Source organism: Triticum urartu, chromosome 7A (assembly GCF_056163025.1).
Source record: "Triticum urartu cultivar PI428250 chromosome 7A, HENAU_Tu73, whole genome shotgun sequence".
NCBI lineage: Eukaryota > Viridiplantae > Streptophyta > Magnoliopsida > Poales > Poaceae > Triticum > Triticum urartu.
Window position 1 is genome coordinate 192,021,794 of NC_141879.1, and position 26,976 is coordinate 192,048,769.

The following is a 26,976-nucleotide window of genomic DNA, read 5'->3' on the forward strand; positions in this document are numbered from 1 at the left end:
TTGGGATGCCTTGGGCATCCCCAGGATTGAGCTTTTGTGTCTCCTTAATTCCTTTATATCACGGTTTTCCTAAATCTTAAAAACTTCATCCGCACAAAACTCAACAAGAACTCGTGAGATAAGTTAGTATAAACCAATGCAAAAACCTTATAATTCTATACCATAGAAAATCACTAAAATTATTATTCAACATTGCATACTAAATGCCTCTGCATATTTAATACTCCTATCCTCAAATAGAATCATGAAACAAGCAAACATATGCAAACAATGCAAACATAATAGCAATCTGCCAAACCAGTACAGTCTGTAAAGAATGCAAGAGTATCAATACGTATTCAACTCCAAACATCATGAAATTTTACCACACTGAAGAAAATTTATCAGATCTTATTGTGCATAAAGTTTCAACATTTTACCACATTCCGACTTTTCTAGGGAATTTTTGCAACATCGATAAACTTTCTGTTTTGAAACACCAACATGTAGGCTTGCAAAATAAGCATGATGAAGGCTATCCTTGCCACTTTTATTGAAACAAAAGATGCAAAACATTATTCTAAATAACAACAAGCAAATTCTAACAAAATAAAATGATGCTCCAAGCAAAACACATATCATGTGATGAATGAAAACATAGCTCCAAGTGAGGTTACCGATAATGTTGGAGACGAAAGAGGGGATGCCTTCCGGGACATCCCCATCCTTGAATATTACCTTGGGGTGCCTTCGGCATCCCCACTCTTAGGGTCTTGTCACTCCTTATTCTCCTCATATCGACATCTCACCCAAAACTTGAAAACTTCAATCACACAAAACTTAACGGAACTTTGTGAGATAGGTTAGTATGATAAAGAGCAAACCATTTCACTTTGCTACTGTCAAAGACAAGATTCATAATTGTTTACGCACAATTCCTACTATAGCATAACATTTCCACATTTTATATTAAGCAATATAAGCCATGGAAACTAGAAAACAGGCAAACTATGCATTGAAAACAGAATCTGTCAAAATCAGAACAGTTTGTAGTAATCTGTACTCCAACCATACTTATGCTACTCCAAAAATCCTGAAAAAATAGGACAACCTGGGAAATTTATCTATTAATCTTATGCAAAAATAATCAGCATTTTATAACGCTTATGTTAATAATGAGAATTGTTTTCCTGAGCGCAAAAGTTTCTGTTTTTCAGCAAGATCAAATCAACTATCACCGTAAGCCATCCCAAAGGTCTTACTTGGCACTTTATTGAAACAAAAGCAATGAAACATGATTACTACAATAGCCTAATCATGTGAACATACAAAAACAGTAGGTAAAAGTGTTGGGTTGTCTCCCAACAAGCGCTTTCTTCAATGCCTTTTAACTAGGCATGATGATTTCAATGATACTCGCATAAAAGATACGAATTGAAACACAACAAGAGCATCATGAAGCACATGGCAAGCACATTTAAGTCTAACCCACTTCCTATTCATAGGTATTTTGTGATCAAATAATTTGTGGGAACAAGAATCAACTAGCATAGGAAGGCAAAACAAGCACAACTACAAGATTTTCAACACATAGAGAGGAAACTTGATATTATTGCAATATGTAGAAGCATATATTCCTCTCTCATAATAATTTTCAGTAGCATCATGAAGAAATTCAACAATATAACCATCACATAAAACATTCTTTTCATGACACAAAAGCATAGAAAATTTATTACTCTCCACATAAGCAAATTTATTCTCATGAATAGTAGTGGGAGCAAACTCAAAAAAATAACTATCATGGGAGTGAAAATTAAAATCATGATGACAAGTTTCATGGTTATCATTATTCTTTATAGCATACATGTCATCACCATAATCATCATAGATAGCAACTTTGTTCTCATAATCAATTGGAACCTCTTTCAAAATAGTGGATCCATCACTAAATAAAGTCATGACCTCTCCAAATCCACCTTCATAATTATCACAATAAGATTCAACACCCTCCAAAATAGTGGGATCATTACTTCCTAAAGTTGACACTCTTCCAAACCCACTTTCATAAATATAATCATCATAAATAGGAGGCATGCTTTCATCATAATAAATTTGCACATCAAAACTTGGGGGACAAAAAATATCATCTTCATCAAACATAGCATCCCCAAGCTTGTAGCTTTGCATATCATTAGCATCATGGATATTGATAGAGTTCATACCAACAACATTGCAATCATGCTCGTCATTTAAACATTTTGTGCCAAACATTTTGTTGACTTATTCTTCTAACAATTGAGCACAATTTTCCGAACCATCATTTTCAAGAAAGATATTGTAAAGATGATCAATGATATGATGCAACCTCAATTCCATTTTTTATGTAGTTTTCTTTTATAAACCAAACTAGTGAAAAACAAGAAAAATAAAAGATTCAATTGCAATATTTAAAGATATACCTTCAAGCACTCACCTCCCCAGCAACGACACCAGAAAAGAGCTTGATGTCTACTACGCAACTTTATTCTTGTAGACACGTGTTGGGCCTCCAAGCGCAGAGTTTTGTAGGACAGTAGCAATTTTCCCTCAAGTGGATGACCTAAGTTTCATCAATCCGTGAGAGGTTTAGGATGAAGAGGTCTCTCTCAAACGACCCTGCAACCAAATACAAGAAATCTCTTGTGTCCCCAACACACCCAACACAATGGCAAATTGTGTAGGTGCACTAGTTCGGCAAAGAGATGGTGATAAAAGTGTAATATGGATGGTAGAAATATATTTTATAATCTGAATAAATAAAAATAGCAAGGTAGCAAATAGTAAACGGGCACAAAAACGGTATTGCAATGCTTGAAAATGAGTTCTAGGGTCCGTACTTTCACTAGTGCAACCTCTTAACAATGCTAATATAATTGGATCATATAACCATCCCTCAAAGTGCGATGAAGAATCACTCCAAAGTTCCTATCTAGCGGAGAACATAAGAATAAATTGTTTGTAGGGTACGAAACCACCTCAAAGCTATTCTTTCCGTTCGATCTATTCAAGAGTCTGTACTAAAATAACACAAAACTATTCTTTCTGTTCGATCTATCCTAGAGTTCATACTAAAATAACACTAAAGCAAATTCACATTCGTAATACTGAATCCACCACAAAGAACTTCAAAGAGTGCCCCAAGATTTCTACCGGAGAAACAACAACAAGAATGTGCATCAATCTCTATGCATAGATTACCCCAATGTCACCTCGGGAATCCGCGACTTGAGTGCCAAAACATATATCAAGTGAATCAATACGATACCCCATTGTCACCACCAGTATTCAATTGCAAGACATATATCAAGTGTTCTCAAATCCATAAAAGTATTCAATTCGATAACAACGAAATCTCAAAGGGAAAAACTCAATTCATCACGACAAGATAGAGAGGGGAAAACACCATATGATCCGACTATATTAACAAAGCCCGCGATACATCAAGATCGTGACATCTCAAGAACACGAGTGTCGGGGGGATGGACCCCGGGCAGGCTACGGAACCCGGATCCTCTTCAAAAAACAACGGGGTTGGCACCGCCCCTCAATACCGACACGCGCTTGGCCGGGTCGCTCGACCCGGCCAAGCCCCGCAAGCTGGCCAGACTAGCCGACCCGGCAAGACACGTCGACTCGGTCCCAACGACTAGTGCAAGACAGCCGACCCCGGCACGACCAAAGCCTCCTCAACAAGCCAGCGCCACCCGTGGCGTGCTACGCAATCCAGCCGCGGGTCAACTCCCATCCCATCCAGGCCGTATGATGGGGACGAGACTTCAATCAATGATGACCGAGGCAACAGTGCCCCGCCCATGCCTCTGGTCAGCAGGAACATGGCAACAGTGCCCCTCACCTACCCGCTGACCAGGGCCGGCGTGGCTACAGTGCCCCCGCCCTCACCACTGACGACATCAAGCGGCAACCTGACGGAGAGCACTGTACGTGACTTCACTCGGCCACACCCTGACGATCGACAAGATGGCGCATGGTCCCCCTAGGCATGCGGGGCCCGCACCTAGGGGAAACCGGCGAACCACAGCCCTCAGCGGGACCCAGCCCGGGTCCCCGGACACCGACAATATGGACCCACCGACTTGGAACATTACCATTGTACCCCCGGGGTTGGACTATAAAACCCCCTGGGAGCTCACGATCATACGGGGGGCGAGCGAGAGGGCATGCAGAAAACACATACGAGAGAGAAGCAAGTAAGCATAGGACTAGCCACAAAACAGCAACACCGGAGAGAAGGAGCAGCCCAAGCCTTGGCCAGCTTCCTTCCTCCTCCATACAGCTCCAGGAGCAACATTGTATTATCGATCATCCAACTACACTCGGCAGGACTAGGGGTATTATCTCTCCGGAGAGCCCCGAACCTGGGTATGTCCGGCGTCCTGCACCCGCTCATGCCAACCCCGCCTCTGGAGTCCACCAGCACCCTCGAGCCTCCTCCTCTCTTTAGCCATCCCTTGGCATCTGCCGTGCGCCCACCACGACAGTTGGCGCCCACCGTGGGGCAGCTCGAGGAGCTGGCCGGGAGCATGCTTCAGACGGGGCCCTTCTCCTACACCGATGAGTCCGTCGCGCTGGCGGACGACGTCGTCGGCGCGCTTGCCACCTCCTTCGCCGTGCTGCGCATCTCCGATGCGTTCGCGGGCGACGAATACCCCAGCGAGGTGCTCAGCTACTCCGACTCTCCCCTCTCCCTCGGTGGCGGTGTTTCCTTCGGGGCAATGGACGTCCATGTGAAGGTCTTCGTCACCGGCGATGGCGCCTCCTCCTCGTCGAGCAAGACAAGGAAGGCTGCCGAAGCCAGGGCCACAGCGGATCGGATCGAGCCATCCAATCCGTTGCGCGCTGCGATGCAGAGCCTCCGCATCACCATCGGCACCGATGTCGATGCCACCAACGTCGCTGAGGCCCGAACCCAGCTCGAGGAAAGGCGCCAGCAGATGCTGGATCTGTCCGAGACGCTCGCCGCCACTCAGCGTCGCATGGACGCCGCTTAGCTGGAGCGCAATGCCGCCTACGGATTCATGCCCTCCGCGGCCGAGCCAAGCCGGGTCGCCGATGTGCGTGCCCGGGGAGGAGCGATCGGTCGGGCCCTCGGCGCCGTCCCAACTGTCTACGAGACCCCATCGAAGAACATGCGCGCTGCCCAGGTAGCCGCAGCCGGCCTGGACCAGCTCGCGGGTGAGGAGCTGAAAGAGCGCATCGGGCGGATGCGCGAACTCCTCCACACCGCCAACACCCAGCAGGACCGCCTCAACCAGCTCGCCAAGCCGGCGGGATCCGGCTCCGCCCGCCTTGGCGGGCCCGGCGAACTTCTGCACACCGCTTTCTCGCCACCCGGCGAGGCGCACTCCGGCCGCTACAGCCACCGGCGGATTGGGCGATGAGCCCGTCCTAGAGATCCAGCGCGGACCCGGCTAGCATGGCCGGCGTCCAGCTCCAACCGACCCGGCCCCCCGTGGCCTGGCCGCAAGTCGACTCAGCCCACGCGCCATCGACGACACCGACGCTCGCCACTGCCTCGATCAGCTCGCTCGCTCCTGGGTTGGAGGAGAGCGGCGCTATCGGGCTGGTGTGCTTCGGCCCGCACATCCGGGAGGAGCCCTTCCACAAAGGATTCATGCTCCCTCGCGACACCCCCAAGTACAACAGGATGGTGAAGCCAGAAGACTGGCTCACCGACTATACCACGGCCATTGGCATCACCGGTGCCAATCGCCGTCTCGCCGTGCTACGCACCGCTCATGCTCCAAGGGTTGGCCCGCACGTGGTTGAACAGCCTGCTGATGGGCAGCATCAACACGTGGGTGGACTTCGAGGAAGCCTTCGTCCGCAACTTCACGAGGACCTACAAGCGACCCGGCCGCCCTAGCCAGCTCGCCATGTGTGTGCAAGGGCCTACGGAGACCGGTCGCGAGTACCTCGCACGCTGGACCAAGCTCCGGAACAGCTGCGAGGGCGTCCATGAAGTCCAGGCGATCCAGTACTTCGTTAGCGGGTGCCGAGACGGCACCCTCCTCAAGCACAAGCTCTTACGCTTCGAGCCGGCCACCATGGCCGTGCTCATGTTGATGGCGGACAAGTACGCCAACGCCGACTCTGCCATGAAGATCCAGGTGGTGCTGGATGAAGCCAGCAAGGCGAAGCCGGTCCCCCCTCCGAAGCCAACCGATGAAAGCAGCCGGCAGCAGCATCACCAGAACAACAAGCGCAAGGCCGACCAGCCGGCGCCGCGTCACGACAACCGGCTTGTCGCGGCCATCGAGCCCGCGGCGGACCTGGCGGCGAAGCGCCGGCAAGATGGCATGGCAACCCGCCATGAGCTTCGAGCAGATGCTCGACGCCCCCTGCAAGCACCACAACGGCGCAAGACCCTCCACGCACACACTTCGGCAGTGCGCCATCACCAAGCACATCATGAGGGGCGACGTCCCACCCCCTCCGGCTCTGGCTCCAGGCGCGGGACAGCCGCCTCCGTCTCCACCGCCGCCTCCAGCTGGCGGCGCGATGAGCGACGCTGCCTACCCGGACCAGAACGCGGCCTACGTCGTCTTCACCAGCCTCGGCGACGACAAGCGCTGCGAGAGCCTCCTTCGGCAGGAGGTGAACACCGTCGTCCCGGCCAAGCCGGAGTTCATGCATTGGTCGGATCGCCCAATCACCTGGACCCGGGAGGATCACCCGACAGTCATGCCAAGTCCGGGTGGTTACGCCCTCGTCCTCAACCCCACCATCGTCGCGTGGCGCACATGCAAGTTCTCCCGACTCCTCATAGACGGCGGCAGCAGCATCAACATCCTCTACCGCGACACGATGACCAAACTCGGCCTCAAGGCCGAGGACCTGGAGCCGACCCGAATGATCTTCCACGACATCGTGTCCGGCCTCTCCTGCTCCCCCATTGGCCGGGTCCGGCTAGATGTCCTGTTCGGTGACAGCAGCCACTTCCGGCGCGAACCAATCTGGTTCGAGGTGGTGGACCTGTCCAGCGCGTATCACGTGTTGCTGGGCCGGCCCGCGCTCGCCAAGTTCATGGCGGTTCCCCACTACGCGTACCTGAAGATGAAGATGCCGGGTCCCAAGGGCCTCATCACCATCACCGGCGATTACCGCAAGTCCCTGGAGTGCGCCCGAGACGGCGCCAAGTTGGCCGAGTCGCTGGTCATTGCCGAGGAGCGGCGCCAGCTCGACCGGATTGTCGCCCTGGCAGGCGAGGCCTCCGTCTCGTCGATCCCGACCCCGGACCCGGACGACGAGGCCGCCTTCAAGCCCTCCAAGGAGACCAAGAAAGTGAAGCTCAACCCAGAAGACCCCACCTGCAGCAAGTACGTTGTCATAGGCGCCCGCCTCGACAGCAAATAGGAAGGCGAGCTCGTCGACTTCCTCCTTGAGAATCGGGATATCTTCGCATGGACCCCCAAGGACATGCCTGGTATCCCGAGGAAGTATGCCGAGCACAAACTTCACGTCCACAAGGACGCCAAGCCTGTTCGTCAACCCCTACGACGATTTTCCGAAGAGAAGAGAAGAACCATTGGTGAAGAGGTCGCCAAGCTTTTGGCGGCCGGCTTCATAATGGAAGTGTTTCACCCCGAGTGGCTGGCCAATCCAGTCCTCGTCCTGAAGAAGAACAAGACCTGGCGCATGTGTATCGACTACACCAGCCTCAACAAGGCCTGTCCCAAGGATCCGTTCGCCCTCCCGCGGATCGACCAAGTCATCGACTCAACCGCCGGGTGTGAGCTCTTGTCCTTCCTGGACGCTTACTCCGGCTACCACCAGATCAAGCTGGACCCGGCCGCTGCCCTGAAGACGTCCTTCATCACACCCTTTGGGGCGTATTGCTACATCACCTTGTCATTCGGTTTGAAGAACATCGGCGCCACCTTCCAGCGCTGCATGCAGAAATGCCTGCTGCCGCAGCTCGGCCGCAATATCCACGTATACGTGGACGACATCATGGTGAAGACCAAGCAGCACCTCACACTCCTCGACGATTTGAAGGAAACATTCGCCAACCTCCGTGAATACAAGGTCAAGCTTAACCCGGAAAAATGCGTCTTCGGCGTCCCGGCCGGAAAGCTACTCGACTTCCTCGTCTTGGAACGCGGCATTGAGGCGAACCCGGAAAAGATCAAGGCCATCGAGCGCATGCGCAAGCCGGCTCGGCTGCGCGATGTTCAGAAGTTCACCGGATGCTTGGCCTCGGTCACCCGGTTTCTAAGCCGGCTGGGCGAGAGGGCGCTACCCCTGTACCGGCTGATGAAGAAGACAAGCCTGTTCGAATGGAACGGCAAGGCAGACGAGGCCTTCCAAGACCTCAAGCGCATGCTCTCCACCGCACCAGTCCTGGCCGCGCCGACCGACAAGGAGCCGTTGTTGCTCTACATAGCCGCGACCTCGCGGGCGGTCAACATGGTGCTGGTGGTCGAGCGACCAGAGAAGGGCAAGATCCAAGCCGTCCAACGCCCAGTCTACTACCTGAGCGAGGTGCTCTCCATCTCCAAGCAGAACTACCCGCACTACCAGAAGATGTGTTACGACGTGTACTTCACCGCCAAGAAGCTGAAGCAGTATTTCCAAGAGGACGTTGTCACCGTGGTCAGCACGGCGCCTATCGGAGAAATCATCGGGTGCCGGGATGCCTGTGGCCGGGTTGCCAAGTGGGCGATCCAGCTAGCCGGACAACCATCCTCTACGAGCCCCACACCACGATCAGGTCTCAAGCCCTGGCCGACTTCCTCGTCGACTAGACTGAGACCCAGTACTTGCCGCTGCCTCTCGACTTGATGCATTGGCGCATGCACTTCAATGGGTCCAAGATGCGACTCGGCTTGGGGGCCGGCATCGTACTGTTGTCCCCAAAGGGCGACCGGCTCCGCTACGCGCTCCAGATTCACTTCGCCGTCTCCAACAATGTCACCGAGTACGAAGCCCTTGTGCACGCCCTCCGGCTTGCCAAGGAACTCGGCATCCGGCGCATCCTGTGCTACGGCGACTCGGACGTGGTGGTGCAGTAGTGCTCCGGCGAATGGGACACCTGCGACTCCAACATGGCAAGCTACCGCTTCCTCGTCCAGAGGCTGTCCGGATCCTTCGAGGGCTGCGAGTTCCTCCACGTCCCGCGCGCAGAGAACGAAGCAGCCGACACGCTCGCCAAGATCGCCTCGTCACGACAAGCCATCCTGTCCGGCGTCTCCCTCGAGCACCTACGCAAGCCGTCCGTCAAGCCATCACCGGACTCCGAGTCCATCCATGTTCCAGACGACCCGGCCGCACCTCAACCCGGCCTGGGGATTGCAGAACCCGGCCCAGGGGCTGCTCAGCTCGACCCAGCCACCATTGTCCCGGACCCGGCCGTCGCCATCCCCGACCCGGGGGCTGCTCAACCCGGCTCGGGGGCTGCCGACTCGGAACCCACCTTGGTGGCCGTCTTCGCCGTGGTTACGGCTCCATCTTGGGCCCTCCCAATATCAGAATTTTTGGAGAACATGGATCTCCACATGGACGAGACCGAAGCTCGGCAAGTGCAGCGCCGGGCGTCCGCCTACAACATCATCAACAACGGGCTCGTCAAGCGCAGCTCCACCGGCGTGTTCCAGCGCAGCGTCGAGCAGGAACGGGGCATCGACATCCTCCTCGACATACATCAGGGCGAGTGCGGGCACCACGCCTCATCATGATCCCTGGTGGCCAAGGCGTTCCGCCACAGTTTCTACTGGCCCACGGCCCTCCAAGATGTCGAGTCGCTCGTCCTCAAGTGTGAGGGATGCCAGCGCTTCAGCAAACGCAGCCACCAGCCGGCGTCAGCACTCCGCACCATACCGATCGCCTGGCCCTTCACGGTCTGGGGACTCGACATGGTGGGACCCTTCAAAACCGCTCGAGGCGGCATGACGCACTTGCTGCTGGAAGTGGACAAATTCACCAAGTGGATCGAGGCAAGACCAATCAAGAAACTGGATGGGCCAACAGCTGTCCGGTTCATCAAGGACATAGCGGTGCGCTATGGCATGCCGAACAACATCATCACCGACAACGGCACCAACTTCGCCACGGGCGCGCTCGAGCAATACTGCTCCGTCTCCAGCGTCCGCCTCGACCTGGCCTCCATTGCGCATCCGCAGTCCAACTGGCAGGTCGAGCGGGCCAATGGACTCATCCTGTCCGGCGTCAAGCCGCGACTCGTCGATCCACTCATCCGCTCACCCAGCAGCTGGCTTGACGAGTTGCTAGCTGTTCTCTGGAGTCTACGCACCACGCCGAATCGGTCGACCGGGTGCACCCTGTTCTTCCTCGTCTACGGAGTCGAAGCCATCATCCCGACTGACGTCGAGTTCAACTCGCCGCGCGTCGTGATGCACACCGAAGCCGAAGCCAGAGAAGCCCGCGAAGATGGCGTTGACCTGCTCGAAGAAGCACGCCTCCTGGCGCTCAGTCGCTCGGCCATCTACCAGCAAGGCCTGAGGCACTACCACAGCAAGAAGATCAAGCCCCTCGCGTTCCGCGAGGGCGACCTCATCCTCCGACTCGCCCAAGAGCAGGCAGGCTAGCACAAGCTGTCCCCTCCATGGGAGGGACCATTCATCGTGAGCAGGGCCTTGTGCGACCGCAACGCCTACTACCTCATCGACGCACGCAAGTCAAAAAAGCGCAAGAAGGACACCGCCGGTGAAGAAACGACCCGGCCGTGGAGTGCGGAACTCCTCTGCCCGTTTTACAGTTAGCGGCACGAGTGTATGTATCGTCGCCTTTTGTAAATGCATGAAACCATGGGGTCCCCGAACAAGACTCGGGGGCTGCCTTTTGTCGACCAATTTATTGTGTCCCTATTTTTGCATCACTATACCACTGAACCCGGCCACCGGACCGACTCGCTCGACCCGGGGGCTCGGGGGCTGGCCGGCTCGGTCGCCACCCTGCCGCCTTACTTGGTGATTCCTGATAAAGTTGGGATGCCGCGGTCCCCCACTTCACCCTAATGCCACAGATCCAGCTTTGGTTGCCGGCTGGCAAGCACAACGGGCCAAAGCTCCTTTACGCTTCATACAGTAAGTCAAAGGCTGCCGGGTCGATCAACCCGGCCCACCATTCATCAAATGAACAGCCGCACGACCGTCTGCTCACCAACCGGCTTCGCCAGATTGCCGCCAGCCGTCCCAATGGGTGTTTCGCTCGCGCTCAATGTTTCGAGGGACCCCAAGTCCTGCGCGCTCCTCTCAAATAACCGAACTCCTTGTCACGAACCGGAGCCTCGGCCGTCTGACTCGCAGGGGGGGGGGTTGAGAAAGGAAAAGCGCATGAAATCAGTCCAAAAAAATTGAAGGCAAAAAGCAAAAGCACCCACGACATCTACACAAGTATTTAAGAAAAGGCCCACGACCTGAGTTCATTTTACACCCTAAAACCCCCAGTGGCTGGGTGGACCAGCTATTTAACAGATTTTACACAAAGTGTCTCAGGCATCTCCAGCGCCGCGTCGCGACGTTGACGGCTCTCCCCTGGCGGCCTCCGGGTCCAGAGAGGCGCCGGTGTCCTCCTCAGCACCCGCGTCACGGTAGACGCCCGTCTCCTCGGAGCTCCCCTCTGGATCGTGGAGGAGCAACCCGTAGTCATCGCCGTCCACGGCCCTGCCGTCTTCCGTCCGCTCCGGATGGAACTCGTCGTGGAAGGTGATGACCCACAAGTATAGGGGATCTATCGTAGTCCTTTCGATAAGTAAGAGTGTCGAACCCAATGAGGAGCAGAAGGAAATGATAAGCGGTTTCCAGCAAGGTATTCTCTGCAAGTACTGAAATAAGTGGTAACAGATAGTTTTGTGATAGGATAATTTGTAACGAGCAACAAGTAACAAAAGTAAATAAAGTGTAGCAAGGTGGCCCAATCCTTTTTTTAGCAAAGGACAAGCCTGGACAAACTCTTATATAGAGAAAAGCACTCCCGAGGACACATGGGAATATCGTCAAGCTAGTTTTCATCACGTTCATATGATTCACGTTCGGTACTTTGATAATTTGGTATGTGGGTGGACCGGTGCTTGGGTAATGCCCTTACTTGGACAAGCATCCCACTTATGATTAACCTCTATTGCAAGCATTCGCAACTACAACAAAAGTATTATGGTAAACCTAACCATAGCATGAAACATATGGATCCAAATCAGCCCCTTACGAAGCAATGCATAAACTAGGGTTTAAGCTTTTGTCACTCTATCAACCCATCATCTACTTATTACTTCCCAATGCCTTCCTCTAGGCCCAAATAATGGTGAAGTGTCATGTAGTCGACGTTCACATAACACCACTAGAGGAGAGACAACACACATCTCATCAAAATATCGAACGAATACCAAATTCACATGACTACTAATAGCAAGACTTCTCCCATGTCCTCAGGAACAAACATAACTACTCACAAAGCATAAACATGTTCATAATCAGAGGGGTATTAATATGCATATAGGATCTGAACATATGATCTTCCACCAAATAAACCAACTAGCATCAACTACAAGGAGTAATTAACACTAGTAGCAACCTACTAGCACCAATCCCGGACTTGAAGACAAGAATTGGATACAAGAGATGAACTAGGGTTTTGAGAGGAGATGGTGCTGATGAAGATATTGATGGAGATTGCCCTCTCTCAATGAGAGGAGCGTTGGTGATGACGATGGCGATGATTTCCCCCTCCCGGAGGGAAGTTTCCCCGGCAGAACAGCTCCACCGGAGCCCTAGATTGGTTCCGCCAAGGTTCCGCCTCATGGCGGCGGAGTTTCGTCTGAGAAGATGGCTTCTGATTTTTCCCCCCTCGAAAGACTTCACATAGCAGAAGATGGCCACAGGAGGGCCATCAGGGGGCCCATGAGGTAGGGGGCACGCCCAGGGTGTAGGGCGCGCCCCCACCCTCGTGGGAAGGGTGTGGCCTCCCTGGTGAACTTCTTCCGCCGAGTATTTTATATATATTCTGAAAACGTCTTCTGTGAAGTTTCAGGACTTTTGGAGCTGTGCAGAATAGGTCTCTAATATTTGCTCCTTTTCCAGCCCAGAATCCCAGCTGCCGGCATTCTCCCTCTTTATGTAAACCTTCTAAAATAAGAGAGAATAGGCATAAGTATTGTGACATAATGTGTAATAGCCCATAATGCAATAAATATCGATATAAAAGCATGATGCAAAATGGACGTATCAACTCCCCCAAGCTTAGACCTCGCTTGTATTGGGGAACGTAGTAATTTCAAAAAATTTCCTACGCACACGCAAGATCATGGTGATGCATAGCAACGAGGGGAGAGTGTGATCTATGTACCCTTGTAGACCGACAGCGGAAGCGTTATGACAAAGCAGTTGATGTAGTCGTACGTCTTCACGGCCCGACCGATCAAGCACCGAAACTACGGCACCTCCGAGTTCTAGCACACGTTCAGCTCGATGACGATCCCCGGACTCCGATCCAGCAAAGTGTCGGGGAAGAGTTCCGTCAGCACGACGGCGTGGTGACGATCTTGATGTACTACCGTCGCAGGGCTTCGCCTAAGCACCGCTACAATATTATCGAGGATTATGGTGGAAGGGGGCACCGCACACGGCTAAGAATATGGTCACGTGGATCAACTTGTGTGTCTAGGGGTTCCCCCTGCCCCCGTATATAAAGGAGCAAGGGGAGGAGGCCGGCCGGCCCCAATGGCGCGCCAAGGAGGAGTCCTCCTCCTAGTAGGAGTAGGACTCCTACTAGGAGGGGGAAAGAAGTGGGGAGGGAGAAGGAAAGGGGGGCGCCGCCCCCCCTCTCCTAGTCCAATTCGGACCAGGGGGAGGAGGCGCGCGGCCCACCTTTGGCTGCCCCTCTCTCTCTCCACTAAGGCCCATATGGCCCATTACTTCTCCCGGGGGGTTCCGGTAACCCTCCGGCTCTCCGGTTTTCTCTGAAATCACCCGAAACACTTCCGGTGTCCGAATATAGCCGTCCAATATATCAATCTTTATGTCTCGACCATTTCAAGACTCCTCGTCATGTCCGTGATCACATCCGGGACTCCGAACTAACTTCGGTACATCAAAACTCATAAACTCATAATATAACTGTCATCGAAACCTTAAGCGTGCGGACCCTACGGGTTCGAGAACAATGTAGACATGACCGAGATACGTCTCCGGTCAATAACCAACAGCGGAACCTGGATTCTCATATTGGCTCCTACATATTCTACGAAGATCTTTATCGGTCATACCGCATAACAACATACGCTGTTCCCTTTGTCATCGGTATGTTACTTGCCCGAGATTCGATCATCGGTATCTCAATACCTAGTTCAATCTTGTTACCGGTAAGTCTCTTTACTCGTTCCGTAATACATCATCTCGCAACTAACTCATTAGTTGTAATGCTTGCAAGGCTTATGTGATGTGCATTACCGAGAGGGCCCAGAGATACCTCTCCGACAATCGGAGTGACAAATCCTAATCTCGAAATACGCCAACCCAACATTCACCTTTGGAGACACCTGTAGAGCTCCTTTATAATCACCAGTTACGTTGTGACGTTTGGTAGCACACAAAGTGTTCCTCCGGTAAACGGGAGTTGCATAATCTCATAGTCATAGGAACATGTATAAGTCATGAAGAAAGCAATAGCAACATACTAAACGATCGAGTGCTAAGCTAACGGAATGGGTCAAGTCAATCACATCATTCTCCTAATGATGTGATCCCGTTAATCAAATAACAACTCTTTGTCTATGGTTAGGAAACATAACCATCTTTGATTAACGAGCTAGTCAAGTAGAGGCATACTAGTGACACTCTGTTTGTCTATGTAGTCACACATGTATTATGTTTCCGGTTAATACAATTCTAGCATGAATAATAAACATTTATCATGAAATAAGGAAATAAATAATAACTTTATTATTGCCTCTAGGGCATATTTCCTTTAGCTTGTCGTCAAGCGAAAGCCGAAATCAAAAAATATGTCCACATGTTTAGAGATAGAGGTGTCGATAAAAATAAAATACGGACATGAGGGCATCATGATCATTCTTAGAACAACAACATATATAATTCTTGTCATATAATCTTTTATGCTAGAGTAATAATTCAATCACAATTTCAAATATGAATCGTAAACTTCATTGAAAAGTAACAAACTATAGTCTCAGTCATTAGAGCAATGGCAATTTATCATAATATAAGAAAGAGTCAATGTATAAGAGCTTTTCAGCAAGTCCACATACTCAACTATCATATAGTCTTTCATAATTGCTGACACTCACGCAATAGTTATGGGTATGGAGTTTTAATCGGACACAGAGAAAGATCGGGGCTTATAGTTTTGCCTCCCAACATTTTACCTCAAGGGTAATGACGGTGTCCTGAACTAGGGGGTACTCATCACATCGTCTCCCGATCAGTTGGATTGGGCCAAGGACCCCCATGGCCGCATACTCATGGGCCAGTTCGGACAGGTGCCGCATACAAGGAAGATTCCACAAGACTTGGCGATCAAGACAAGGACTCCACCCCACCGGCGTATTCGGCTAGGACTCTTGTTATCCTAGGCCTCTGGTGCATTATATAAACCGAGGCCAGGCTACTCGATAGAGATATACAACAATCATACCATAGGCTAGCTTCTAGGGTTTTAGCCTCTACGATCTCATGGTAGATCAACTCTTGTACTACCCATATCATCAATATTAATCAAGCATGACGTAGGGTATTACCTCCATCAAGAGGGCCCGAACCTGGGTAAACATCGTGTCCCCTGCCTCCTGTTACCATCGATCCTAGATGCACAGTTCGGGACCCCCTACCCGAGATCCGCCGATTTTGACACTGACATTGGTGCTTTCATTGAGAGTTTCCCTGTGTGATCGGCAAAAGGATCGATGGCTCGTCTGCAGGTCAACTACGATGCCGACATCTTCGTCGCCGGCTCGACTGGTCACCTTGGCTCGACCGAGGACCATGCTCCATCTCTGATCGTCATGTTTGGACGAGGGCCTTCATCAACATCAACTCCAATCTCTATCAAGATCATGGAGGAATCATTCATGGAGCTCGAGGGCTCAATGTCAACATTGCCCTCGGGCGACCGTGCTGTTTTTCCGAACAGCAAACTTGTATCCGCTGCCACCATCTCTTAGAGCATCGCTTTGACGATCCCTTTGGTGGAATTGTGCGAAATTGAGTCTACAACAACCCTGGAAAATTTCGTCGAGTTCCTATGGAGGAATGTCCGACAATCTACGATATACCGGAGCCCTGTCAAATCTGGACGGGAATCTGGATGAGTATAGGGCGTGGTCTCCAGAGCCCAACTCGGAGGTCCTTTGGAAGATCCAACCGTTCATCTACTGCGGAAATCCCATATCTATCACCCCTCCAAATTTTAGCTCGATCCAACGGTTCAAACTCCGGGAAACTTCCGATGAGTGGACCAATTTTTGGATCTGTTTTCTGCATGAATACGGATCTGACCCGAATTCATGTTTCTTTATGAACGTGATATTGGACAACCTTTTTTAAAGAATTTTCTTCTATGGTATTGTGCGTTGTTTTTAAACACATACCCATAAAGTTTTAAGCCTCCTTAGAGGTAATCTTCACCATCACGCTGGTGTCAAACCAGTCCGGCGGTATTGCTCCACGGCTGCCGACCTGCGCTATACACGTCGCCGCTTTATTGAGCCGAGCTCAATTCCTTCGATCATCATCTCGGCAAGCCGAACAAGAGTTCGGCATCGCGAAGGATAAATCATCACCAACATCGCCGCCCCACGGATTACACAGAGCGGGCATACCGGCATCGCCGCACGGTCACTTCATCAAGCCAGCATCGACCACGTCACGACCTGCATCGGCAGGGTCGCACTATTGCTTCTTCAAGCTGGTGTCCATCACGCCGACCTACTTCGACTCATCGGCTGACATCGAGGCTTCGACATCTCGGCTGGACCGGGGGCTTCGCCATCTCTTCATCAACCTACTCCGGAGACTTCGGCGTAACTAGCCGACCAGCTCCGTCATGTTAGCTAGACCGAGGGCTTTGCCTCGGCGAGCGAACCTTTGCCAGCATCGCCATCCCGTTGCTTTATCGCCATTCAGGCAATGGGTGTGCGGATCGAGTCCCAATTTTGGGAATCACCTTTCTTCGGATTGCTACAACAAATAAACCAGGTGCTATTAATCCTAGTATTTTTTGCTTGTTTGGGTTTATTTTTCCCAAGGAATTATTACTCTGGTTTGTCCATCATCTGTACACAGGTCTATCAAATGATGGCCGCATTAACAACGGTCGTGTCATGGTTTGTTCAGTTTCCGTACATAGTCCAGCGAACGCCGCATCCGGAACTCGGACCGACCTGTGAATTCAGGCTTTGCCACGCCTTTACCGCATCAGGCCGACGCCCTGCATCGACATTGACTTCGGCGCCAGGCCATATTTCTTTTATTACTCACTTTGCATAAATTATTTATTATGCAACGATTTTTTTAATTTATTATTATTACTATTATCTCCGGTTTGCACTACTTTTTGTGCACAAGAAAATGATCAATGACTTCGGCATCACTCTGCCGGTCTGCATTGACCGTGCTATGTCACCACTTCGGCGTGTCGAGCTCTCCGCTCCGCCACCTCGGGACCGGCTTGGGGGATGGAACCTTGTCCCGCATCAAGCTCGGACCGCGTCATCAATGCCGAACACATTAACCAGCTAAGTCGCTTTCATGCTCACAGTTTTAATTTTTAACTTGTGTTCGGTTCGACCAAGCATTATACTTTTTTGGAAAAAAGCTTCTTGTAAAAAATTTCCTTGTCCAAACTTTGTTTGTGACACACATATTCAAATACCCTGTTTATTTGGGGGCTTCCTTTATGAAGCTTTTCCTCTTGCATATGATTATACTTGTACGGCTTCGTTCCTTGTTCGTGTATTACGCCACAATATGCATCAGATTGACTTAAGCGATTTGCAAGCTGGGTTGCCTCGCTCCTGTGTTTACCCCTACGTTCCCGATTGTTCGGCTAGGGAGTAAAGGGAGTACCTCTACGATTGTCACGATCGGGTCACCCGAGCCGGACCTCAGACTGGGTGAAGCCGAAATCTAGCGCTCTTATTGTTTTCAATTATGGTCGGCACACAACGGAACTCATGAGTACAAAAAATCTATTGCACAAGTCTCATAATAACAATGAGCACCGAAGAAAGGTATCGGTGGGGGTACTATTTTCTTCGAAGATGCCTCTTACACTTCGCAGTAATATAGCATAAGTTCCCTGAGCGCGCTTTGTCTGTTACAGCCTTATGGCCTGATTGCCTGGTTATTGGAAACACCGTCGATATTCTCGACAGATGGAGTACATAACACTTTTCGGTCCTTGACCGAAGAGGGAGAAGACGACGGTCGGTTAAGACGCGTTTAAAGTTCGGTTGAACATAGATATGATATAAGTACTTCCGTACATGCAATCATTCTTTTACCCAAGTCACTTGGGGGCTCTCAAATTTATTTGAGCCGTTTTATAATAAGTGTTCTTCTTCTTAGTCGTTGCAAAGTTTTATTATTATTATTATTATTATTATTTATCACTCCTTTTTTCGACACGAGTGTGTGGTCACTAGCCGGGGATCCTAATTTCACTCTCAAAGCCGCTAGAGTTTAGTTCGCTAAACTGGTCTAATGAGAAGTACTCCGCCTTCGGGATAGGAGGTTGAAGCCGTAGGCTGACCCGCTTGAAGCCTTGAGATAGGATGTGTCATGTTAAAGCATGACAGAAGCACTTTTTTTTTCTAAAGTCCAATTTTCGGATTGGCACCGAACACTTGATCTTGTTCGGACGTCAAGTTTTTACTGACGTTTTTTTGGTTTTCCAAGCTTATGGCACTTTTAAACTATTTGTGTGTTTTCAGCACAAGTCTTGCAGTGCAATGCCGGACACCTTTATAGATTCGGCAAAAACATTCTCGGATATTGCTATATATGCATCGGTTTCGAATTGTGTCTTCGGTCAATAGTTGGGTTGCCCGGCTCCTGCGCTTGCCTCCTATGTTTCGCTTTGTTCGGCTAGGTGTGCAAAGGGAGAACCACTGCGATTGTGCTTCCGGCTCTCATGGTTAAGCACCTCAGTGGAGAAAGCCGAAAACTGACTGTCACAATAAGCGTAAACTGGTCAGCGATCCGATGACGGTGTTAAATGACGATCCATTCATAACAATGGCCGAAGTGTTTATGGCTTGACCTCGACTGTCGTCGAACACTACCGGGGGCTAGTAACTGGCCTCCCATACTAAATCCTCAATATTTTGCTCTTACGTTGGAGCTGAGGTTACATGATCATGCTTAGCATGACAACCCAAAGAAAGGAACCGATAGCGGGACTATTTTCTTTGGAATACATTTCTTCTGTTAAACAGTAATATAACATATCTCTCTGCGTACCTTTGTTTATAAAACCATATGACCAGATTGCCTTGTTTGTTGTAAATCTTTGCCCTCATAAAGGCTTTATAAAGTAGGACAAACACTCCTCGGCTATTGGCCGAGGAGGTGGAAGCCGATGGTCGGTCAACAAAGTTTGGTACAATGCGGATCCGAGCATTAATGACGTAAAGTACTTGGATACATAGAATCATTACACATAATTTGTGATTTTACTATGGATATTGATCCCTAATTCGGCCACCCATGTCCGCATTAAGGCTCAGGGGCTACTGGGCTTCGGGCTTATTATTTACAAATATTAAAGGGGCACATCGATGCCCTGATCTGGTGTTGCCACCCGACCAGTGTCTCGGGGGCTACTGCATTGCCTGTTCAATGCAGAAGATTTTAAGTGCAATACAGTTGCCGAGGAGATTTTGATCCTCAGGTTGGTCGGCCGCACCCAACCCGAGTCTCGAGGACTAAGCACGCCGCTTTTTGTATCCCGAAGTATTCTGCCAAGCTAGGACTTGATCCTCAGGCCGATTTTGCAAATCAACCTGAGTCTCAGCGGCTACTGGGAACAGCGGTCTTACGTCATCCTTCAGGTGCATCTCGGGTTTTAGACCGATACACACCTTGAGGGCTACTGGCCATATATCTCAGCAGAGAATAAATTGCAATAATAAAAAATATTGACAAAAAATCGGCCCACAGTCGGGGTGGTGCACCACCTCGGAAGCAGTCCGGCATAAAGCTCGGACGCTAGTGGCTGGCTCCATAGAGGGCATTTCCGGCATTAAGCTCGGCTAAACCCCTTCAACTTTTTTGAACTAAGGTGATATGACACCTCAGATATAGTCCGGCGTTGGAGCTGGGACACTGTCCGGCGTTGGAGCTCGGATACAGTCCGATGTTGGAGCTTGGACATAGTCCGACGTTGGAGCTCGGATACATTCCGGCGTTGGAGCTCGGAAGCGGTCCGGCATTGGTGCTCGGCCGCAAAAGATACCTCGAATGCAGCCCGGCGTTAGAGCTCGGACGCAAGAGGACACTGCCTCCCGGGAACAACTTCAAACCCGAGGTGTGGCATAAAAATAACAAGGCATTGATAAAGGCCGGAAACTTAAAGGGGCTCCTCGGATACCCGACATGTAAACCTGTCGAATGCATTTCGGCGATCCTCAAGATCGAAGATGACAAGATTTGTTGAATCAGTTTTCAAGACAGTCAACTGAAGATGAAGAATAGTTCGGAAGAATCGAGGAGCGTCCCTAACTTGAAGACCGGTTCAGGGGGCTACTGACGGTGTCCTGGACTAGGGGGTACTCATCACATCGTCTCCCGATCAGTTGGATTGGGCCGAGGACCCCCATGGCCGCATACTCATTGGCCAGTTCGGACAGCTGCCGCATACAAGGAAGATTCCACAAGACTTGGCGATCAAGACAAGGACTCCACCCATCGGCGTATTCGGCTAGGACTCTTGTTATCCTAGGCCTCTGGTGCATTATATAAACCGAGGCCAGGCTAGTCGATAGAGATATACAACAATCATACCATAGGCTAGCTTCTAGGGTTTTAGCCTCTACGATCTCGTGGTAGATCAAATCTTGTACTACCCATATCATCAATATTAATCAAGCAGGACGTAGGGTATTACCTCCATCAAGAGGGCCCGAACCTGGGTAAACATCGTGTCCCCTGCCTCCTGTTACCATCGATCCTAGACGCACAGTTCGGGACCCCCTACCCGAGATCCGCCGGTTTTCACACTGACAGGTAATGTCAACAATAATAGTTCATGAAAACTCACATCCAATTAGCCATATATACCAGGATCTTTCCAACATACCGTGCTTGCCAAAGGATAAAATGTAAAAAGTAAGGGTGAAGATCACCATGACTCTTATGCAAGGTAGGAGATAAAAATAAAAGATAGGCCCTTCGCAGAGGGAAGCAGAGGTTGTCATGCGCTTTTATGGTTGGATGCACAAAATCTTAATGCGAAAGAACGTCACTTTATATTGCCACTTGTGATATGGACCTTTATTATGCAGCCTGTCGCTTTTATTTCTTCCATATCACATGATCGTATAAAGCTTATTTTCTCCCACACTAATAAGTCATACATATTTAGAGAGCAATTTTTATTGCTTGCACCGATGACAACTTACTTGGAGGATCTTACTCAATCCATAGGTAGGTATGGTGGACTCTCATGGCAAAACTGGTTTAAGGGTATTTGGAAGCACATGTAGTATCTCTACTTGGTGCGATGAATTTGGCTAGCATGAGGGAGAAAGGCAAGCTCAACATGTTGGAGGATCCAAGACAATATAATTTATCTCAGATGTAAGAAAACATAACCCATTACGTTGTCTTCCTTGTCCAACGTCAACTCTTTAGCATGTTATATTTTAATGAGTGCTCACGATCATAAAAGATGTCCAGGATAGTATATTTATATGTGAACCTCTCTTTCTTTATTACTTCCTATTGATTGCAACGATGACCGAAACTATGTTTGTCAACTCTCAACAACTTTTATTCATCATACTTTTTCTATGTGAGCTCATTACTATCCATAAGATCCATATGATCTCTTTGTTTCCTTTTTATTATTTCTCTTTTCTTTTATTCACTTAGGATCATGGAAAAATAATCAGGCCCTTGACTCAACACTAATCTTTATTATATATAGCTCATGGACTCGATTACATAGAAGGATCATAAAGCAAAACTCACAACTAGATCATACTAAAAGCTTTTATTCTACTAGATCAAGATATTATCAAAAGGATCAAACTAAGAAAAATGGTAAAGATAGAAGTGATGGTGATACGATACCTGGGCACTCCCCCAAGCTTGGCAGTTGCCAAGGGGAGTGCCCATACCCATGTGATTATGTCTCCTTTGTTGGTGAAGAAGGTGGGGCTGTTGATGATGGATAGTCGCATATCGAGCGTAGTAGGTCTTCTAACTTGCAGATAATGCCTTTGAGTGCGATGATATGGTCCTTCAACAAAATATTTTCACGTGTGAGATACTTATTTTGCATACGAGCTAACTCAATCATCTTGAAAGCTTCGATCTCATTTTGGGTAAGAAGATTGTGATCAAGTTGAAGGATGTCTTCTGTTGCCGGAGTTTGGTCCTCCGTGGCCTTCTTGATCCCTTCATCCTTGTTGATCTCCATGGGTTCTTCTCTCTTCAGCTCTATCTTCATTAGCCAAGCATCATTGCCCTCATGGTTGGAGGAGGAGGGAGACGACATAATGCTTGGCCTTGACAACCCTGACAGAAAACAGCTCGAAACAAAGACAAGAGATATTTGCGTGATACGGTGGTCAAAACCCCGGGAGATTATATAATGAATTTTTACCGACCAAAATACGTATCGTGTAAGAAAACAGAGTCCGGAAAGCGCACGAGGTGCCCACGAGGTAGGGGGCGCGCCCAGTAGGGTAGGGCGCGCCCTCCACCCTCGTGTCCTTCCCGGACTGCTTCTTATTTTTCTATTTTTCTAAATATTCCTAAACGGAGAAGTATTGCCTTAAAAACTATTTTGGAGTCGGTTTACTTACAGTACCACATACCTATTCCTTTTCGGAGTCTGAAACGTTCCGGAAAGTGTCCCTTATGTATTCCTCCGGAGTTATGGTTTCAATAACATTGGTTTCAACATTTATGGGATTACCTGAGATATAATGTTTGATTCTTTGACCGTTCACCACCTTGGGATTTGTGCCTTCGAAGTTGTTGATTTTTATGGCACCGAAACGATAGACCTCCTCGATAACGTAAGGACCTTCCCATTTAGAGAGAAGTTTCCCTGCAAAAAATCTTACACGAGAGTTGCATAGCAATACATAATCACCTACATTAAACTCACGCTTTTGTATCCTTTTATCAAGCCATCTTTTAACTTTTTCTTTAAACAACTTGGCATTTTCGTAGGCTTGGGTTCTCCATTCATCGAGTGAGCTAATATCAAATAACCTCTTCTCACCGGCAAGTTTAAAATCATAATTGAGCTCTTTAATAGCCCAATAAGCCTTATGTTCTAGTTCGAGAGGTATGTGACATGCTTTTCCATAGACCATTTTATACGGAGACATACCTATAGGATTTTTGTATGCAGTTCTATAGGCCCATAATGCATCATCAAGTTTCTTGGACCAATTCTTTCTAGACCTATTGACAGTCTTTTGCAAAATTAATTTCAGTTCTCTATTACTCAATTCTACTTGACCACTAGAGTGAGGGTGATAAGGGGATGCAATTCTATGATTAACATCATACTTAGCAAGCATTTTACGGAAAGCACCATGAATAAAATGTGAACCACCATCAGCCATTAAATATCTAGGGACTCCAAACCTTGGAAAAATAACCTCTTTAAGCATTTTAATAGAGGTGTTATGATCAGCACTACTAGTTGGAATAGATTCTACCCACTTAGCAACGTAATCAACAGCAACTAAAATATGTGTATAACCATTAGAGGAAGGAAAAGGCCCCATATAGTCAAAGCGCCAAATATCAAATGGTTCAATAATGAGTGAATAGTTCATAGGCATTTCTTGACGTCTACTAATATTACCAATTCTTTGACATTCATCACAAGATAAGACAAACTTATGGGCATCCTTGAAGAGAGTAGGCCAATAAAAACCAGATTGCAATACCTTATGTGCAGTTCTATCTCCAGCATGGTGTCCTCCATAAGCTCCGGAGTGACACTTGCGTAGGATCTATTCCTGTTCATGCTCAGGTACACAACGTCTAATAACACTATCTACTCCCTCTTTATAAAGATGTGGGTCATCCCAAAATTAATGCCTCAAATCATAGAAGAACTTTTTCTTTTGCTGATATGTGAAACTAGGTGGTATGAATTTAGCAACAATGTAATTGCTCATAAGGAAAGCTATCATCAATAGGTAGTGGGTCATCAAGCACATTTTCTAACCTAGACAAGTTATCTGCAATGGGGTTCTCAGCTCCCTTTCTATCAACAATATGTAAGTCAAATTCTTGCAGCAAGAGAACCCATCTAATAAGTCTAGTTTTAGCATCTTTCTTTTCCATGAGATATTTAATAGCATCATGATCAGTGTGAATAGTTACTTTAGAATCAACAATATAAGGTCTGAACTTATCACAAGCAAATACAACTGCTAAGAATACTTTTTCAGTAGTAGCATAATTTATTTGAGCATTGTCTAGGGTTTTACTAGCATATTGAATAACATTTAATTTCTTATCAACCCGTTGCCCTAGAACAGCACCTACAGCATAATCACTAGCATCACACATAATTTCAAAGGGTAAATTCCAATCAGGTGGCTGAACAATAGGTGCAGAGATCAATGCTTTCTTAAGTATTTCAAATGCTTCTACACAATCATCATCAAAGACAAATGGTATATCTTTTTGTAATAAATTAGTCAGAGACCGAGAAATTTTTGAGAAGTCCTTAATGAACCTCCTATAAAAACCAGCGTGACCAAGGAAACTTATTATACCTTTTATGTCCTTGGGACATGGCATCTTTTCAATAGCATCAACCTTGGCTTTATCAACTTCAATACCTCTTTCAGAAACTTTATGCCCCAAGACAATACCTTCATTAACCACAAAGTGGCACTTTTCCCAATTCAAGACAAGATTAGTTTCTTCACAGCTCTGCAAAACTCGATCAAGGTTGCTCAAGCAATCATCAAAAGAAGATCCATAGACAGAGAAATCATCCATGAAAACTTCACATATCTTTTCACAAAAGTCAGAGAATATAGCCATCATGCATCTTTGAAAGGTAGCAGGTGCATTACATAAACCAAAAGGTATACTTCTATAAGCAAAAGTACCAAAAGGGCAAGTAAAAGTAGTCTTTGATTGATCCTTAGCTGACACAGGTATTTGAGAGAAACCAGAATAACCATCTAGAAAGCAAAAATGTGTATGTTCGGATAATCTTTCTAGCATTTGATCGATAAAAGGTAAGGGGTAATGATCCTTTTTAGTGGCCTTATTTAATTTGCGGAAATCAATTACCATCCTATAACCTGTAATAGTTCTTTGAGGAATCAATTCATCTTTATCATTAGGAACGCCAGTAATACCTCCCTTCTTAGGGACACAATGGACAGGGCTTACCCACGGACTATCAGCAACGGGATAGATTATACCTGCCTCAAGGAGCTTTAGTATTTCCTTTCTTACCACTTCTTTCATTTTAGGATTCAGCCATCGTTGATGATCACGAACTGGTTTAGCATCTTCTTCCAAATTTATTTTATGTTGGCATAGAGTGGGACTAATGCCCTTAAGATCATCAAGAGTATACCCAATAGCAGCACGGTGCTTCTTCAGAGTTTTCAATAATCTCACTTCCTCATGCTCTGAAAGGTTAGCGCTAATAATAACAGGATATATCTTTTTCTCATCAAGATAAGCATATTTAAGAGTATCAAGCAATGGTTTAAGCTCAAACACATGATCACCCTTGGGTGGAGGAGGATCCCCTAGGATTTCAACAGGCAAATTGTGTTTCAGAATAGGTTCCTGTTTAAAGAATACTTCATCTATTTCCCTTCTTTCATTCATAAACATATCATTTTCATGGTCTAGCAAATATTGTTCTAAAGGATCACTAGGAGGTACGGCAATATAAGCAAGACCAATAATTTCATCCTTACTAGGTAATTCTTCTTCACGGTGTTGTCTACTAAATTTAGAGAAATTAAATTCATGAGACATATCATCTAAACCAATAGTAACAACATCCTTTTTGCAATCTATCTTAGCATCAACAGTGTTCAAGAAGGGTCTACCAAATATAATGGGACAAACGCTATCTTGTGGGGAACCAAGAACAAGAAAATCAGCAGGATATTTAGTTTTCCCACACAAGACTTCAACATCTCTAACAATTCCCATTGGTGAAATAGTATCTCTGTTGGCAAGTTTAATTGTGACATCAATATCTTCTATCTCAGCAGGTGCAATATCATGCATATTTTCTTTGTATAAGGTGTAAGGTATTGCACTAGCACTAGCACCCATATCACATAAGCTATGATAACAATGATCTCCTATTTTAACAGAAATAACAGGCATGCCTACCACAGGTCTGTTTTTATCTTTAGCACAAGGTTTAGCAATTCTAGCAGTCTCATCAAGGAAATGAATAACATGCCCATCAATATTATCAGACAAGAGATCTTTAACAATAGCAATATTAGATTCGACATTAACTTGCTCAGGAGGTGTATAAGTTTTAATATTGCTTTTACGAACCACAGTTGAAGCTTTAGCATGATCCTTTATCCTAACAGGAAAAGGTGGTTTCTCAACATAAGAAGTAGGAACAATAGGATCATTATAAGTGATAGTCTTTTCTTCAACTTTAATAGGTGCAGATACTTTTACTTCTATGGGAGGATGATATTTAAACCACTTCTCCTTGGGGAGATCAACATAAGTAGCAAAAGATTCACAGAAAGAAGCTACTATT

The 26,976-nt window shown here is 47.9% G+C and overlaps 1 protein-coding gene across 1 annotated transcript; it reads left to right on the forward strand.

The window, feature by feature from the left end:
• The first annotated feature begins 9,086 nt into the window (after nt 1–9,086).
• Nucleotides 9,087–9,716, forward strand: LOC147958951 (uncharacterized). The gene has a single exon (XM_087532378.1). The coding sequence runs from the start codon at nt 9,087–9,089 to the stop codon at nt 9,714–9,716; it is 630 nt and encodes a 209-aa protein (XP_087388504.1).
• Nucleotides 9,717–26,976: the final 17,260 nt, after the last annotated feature.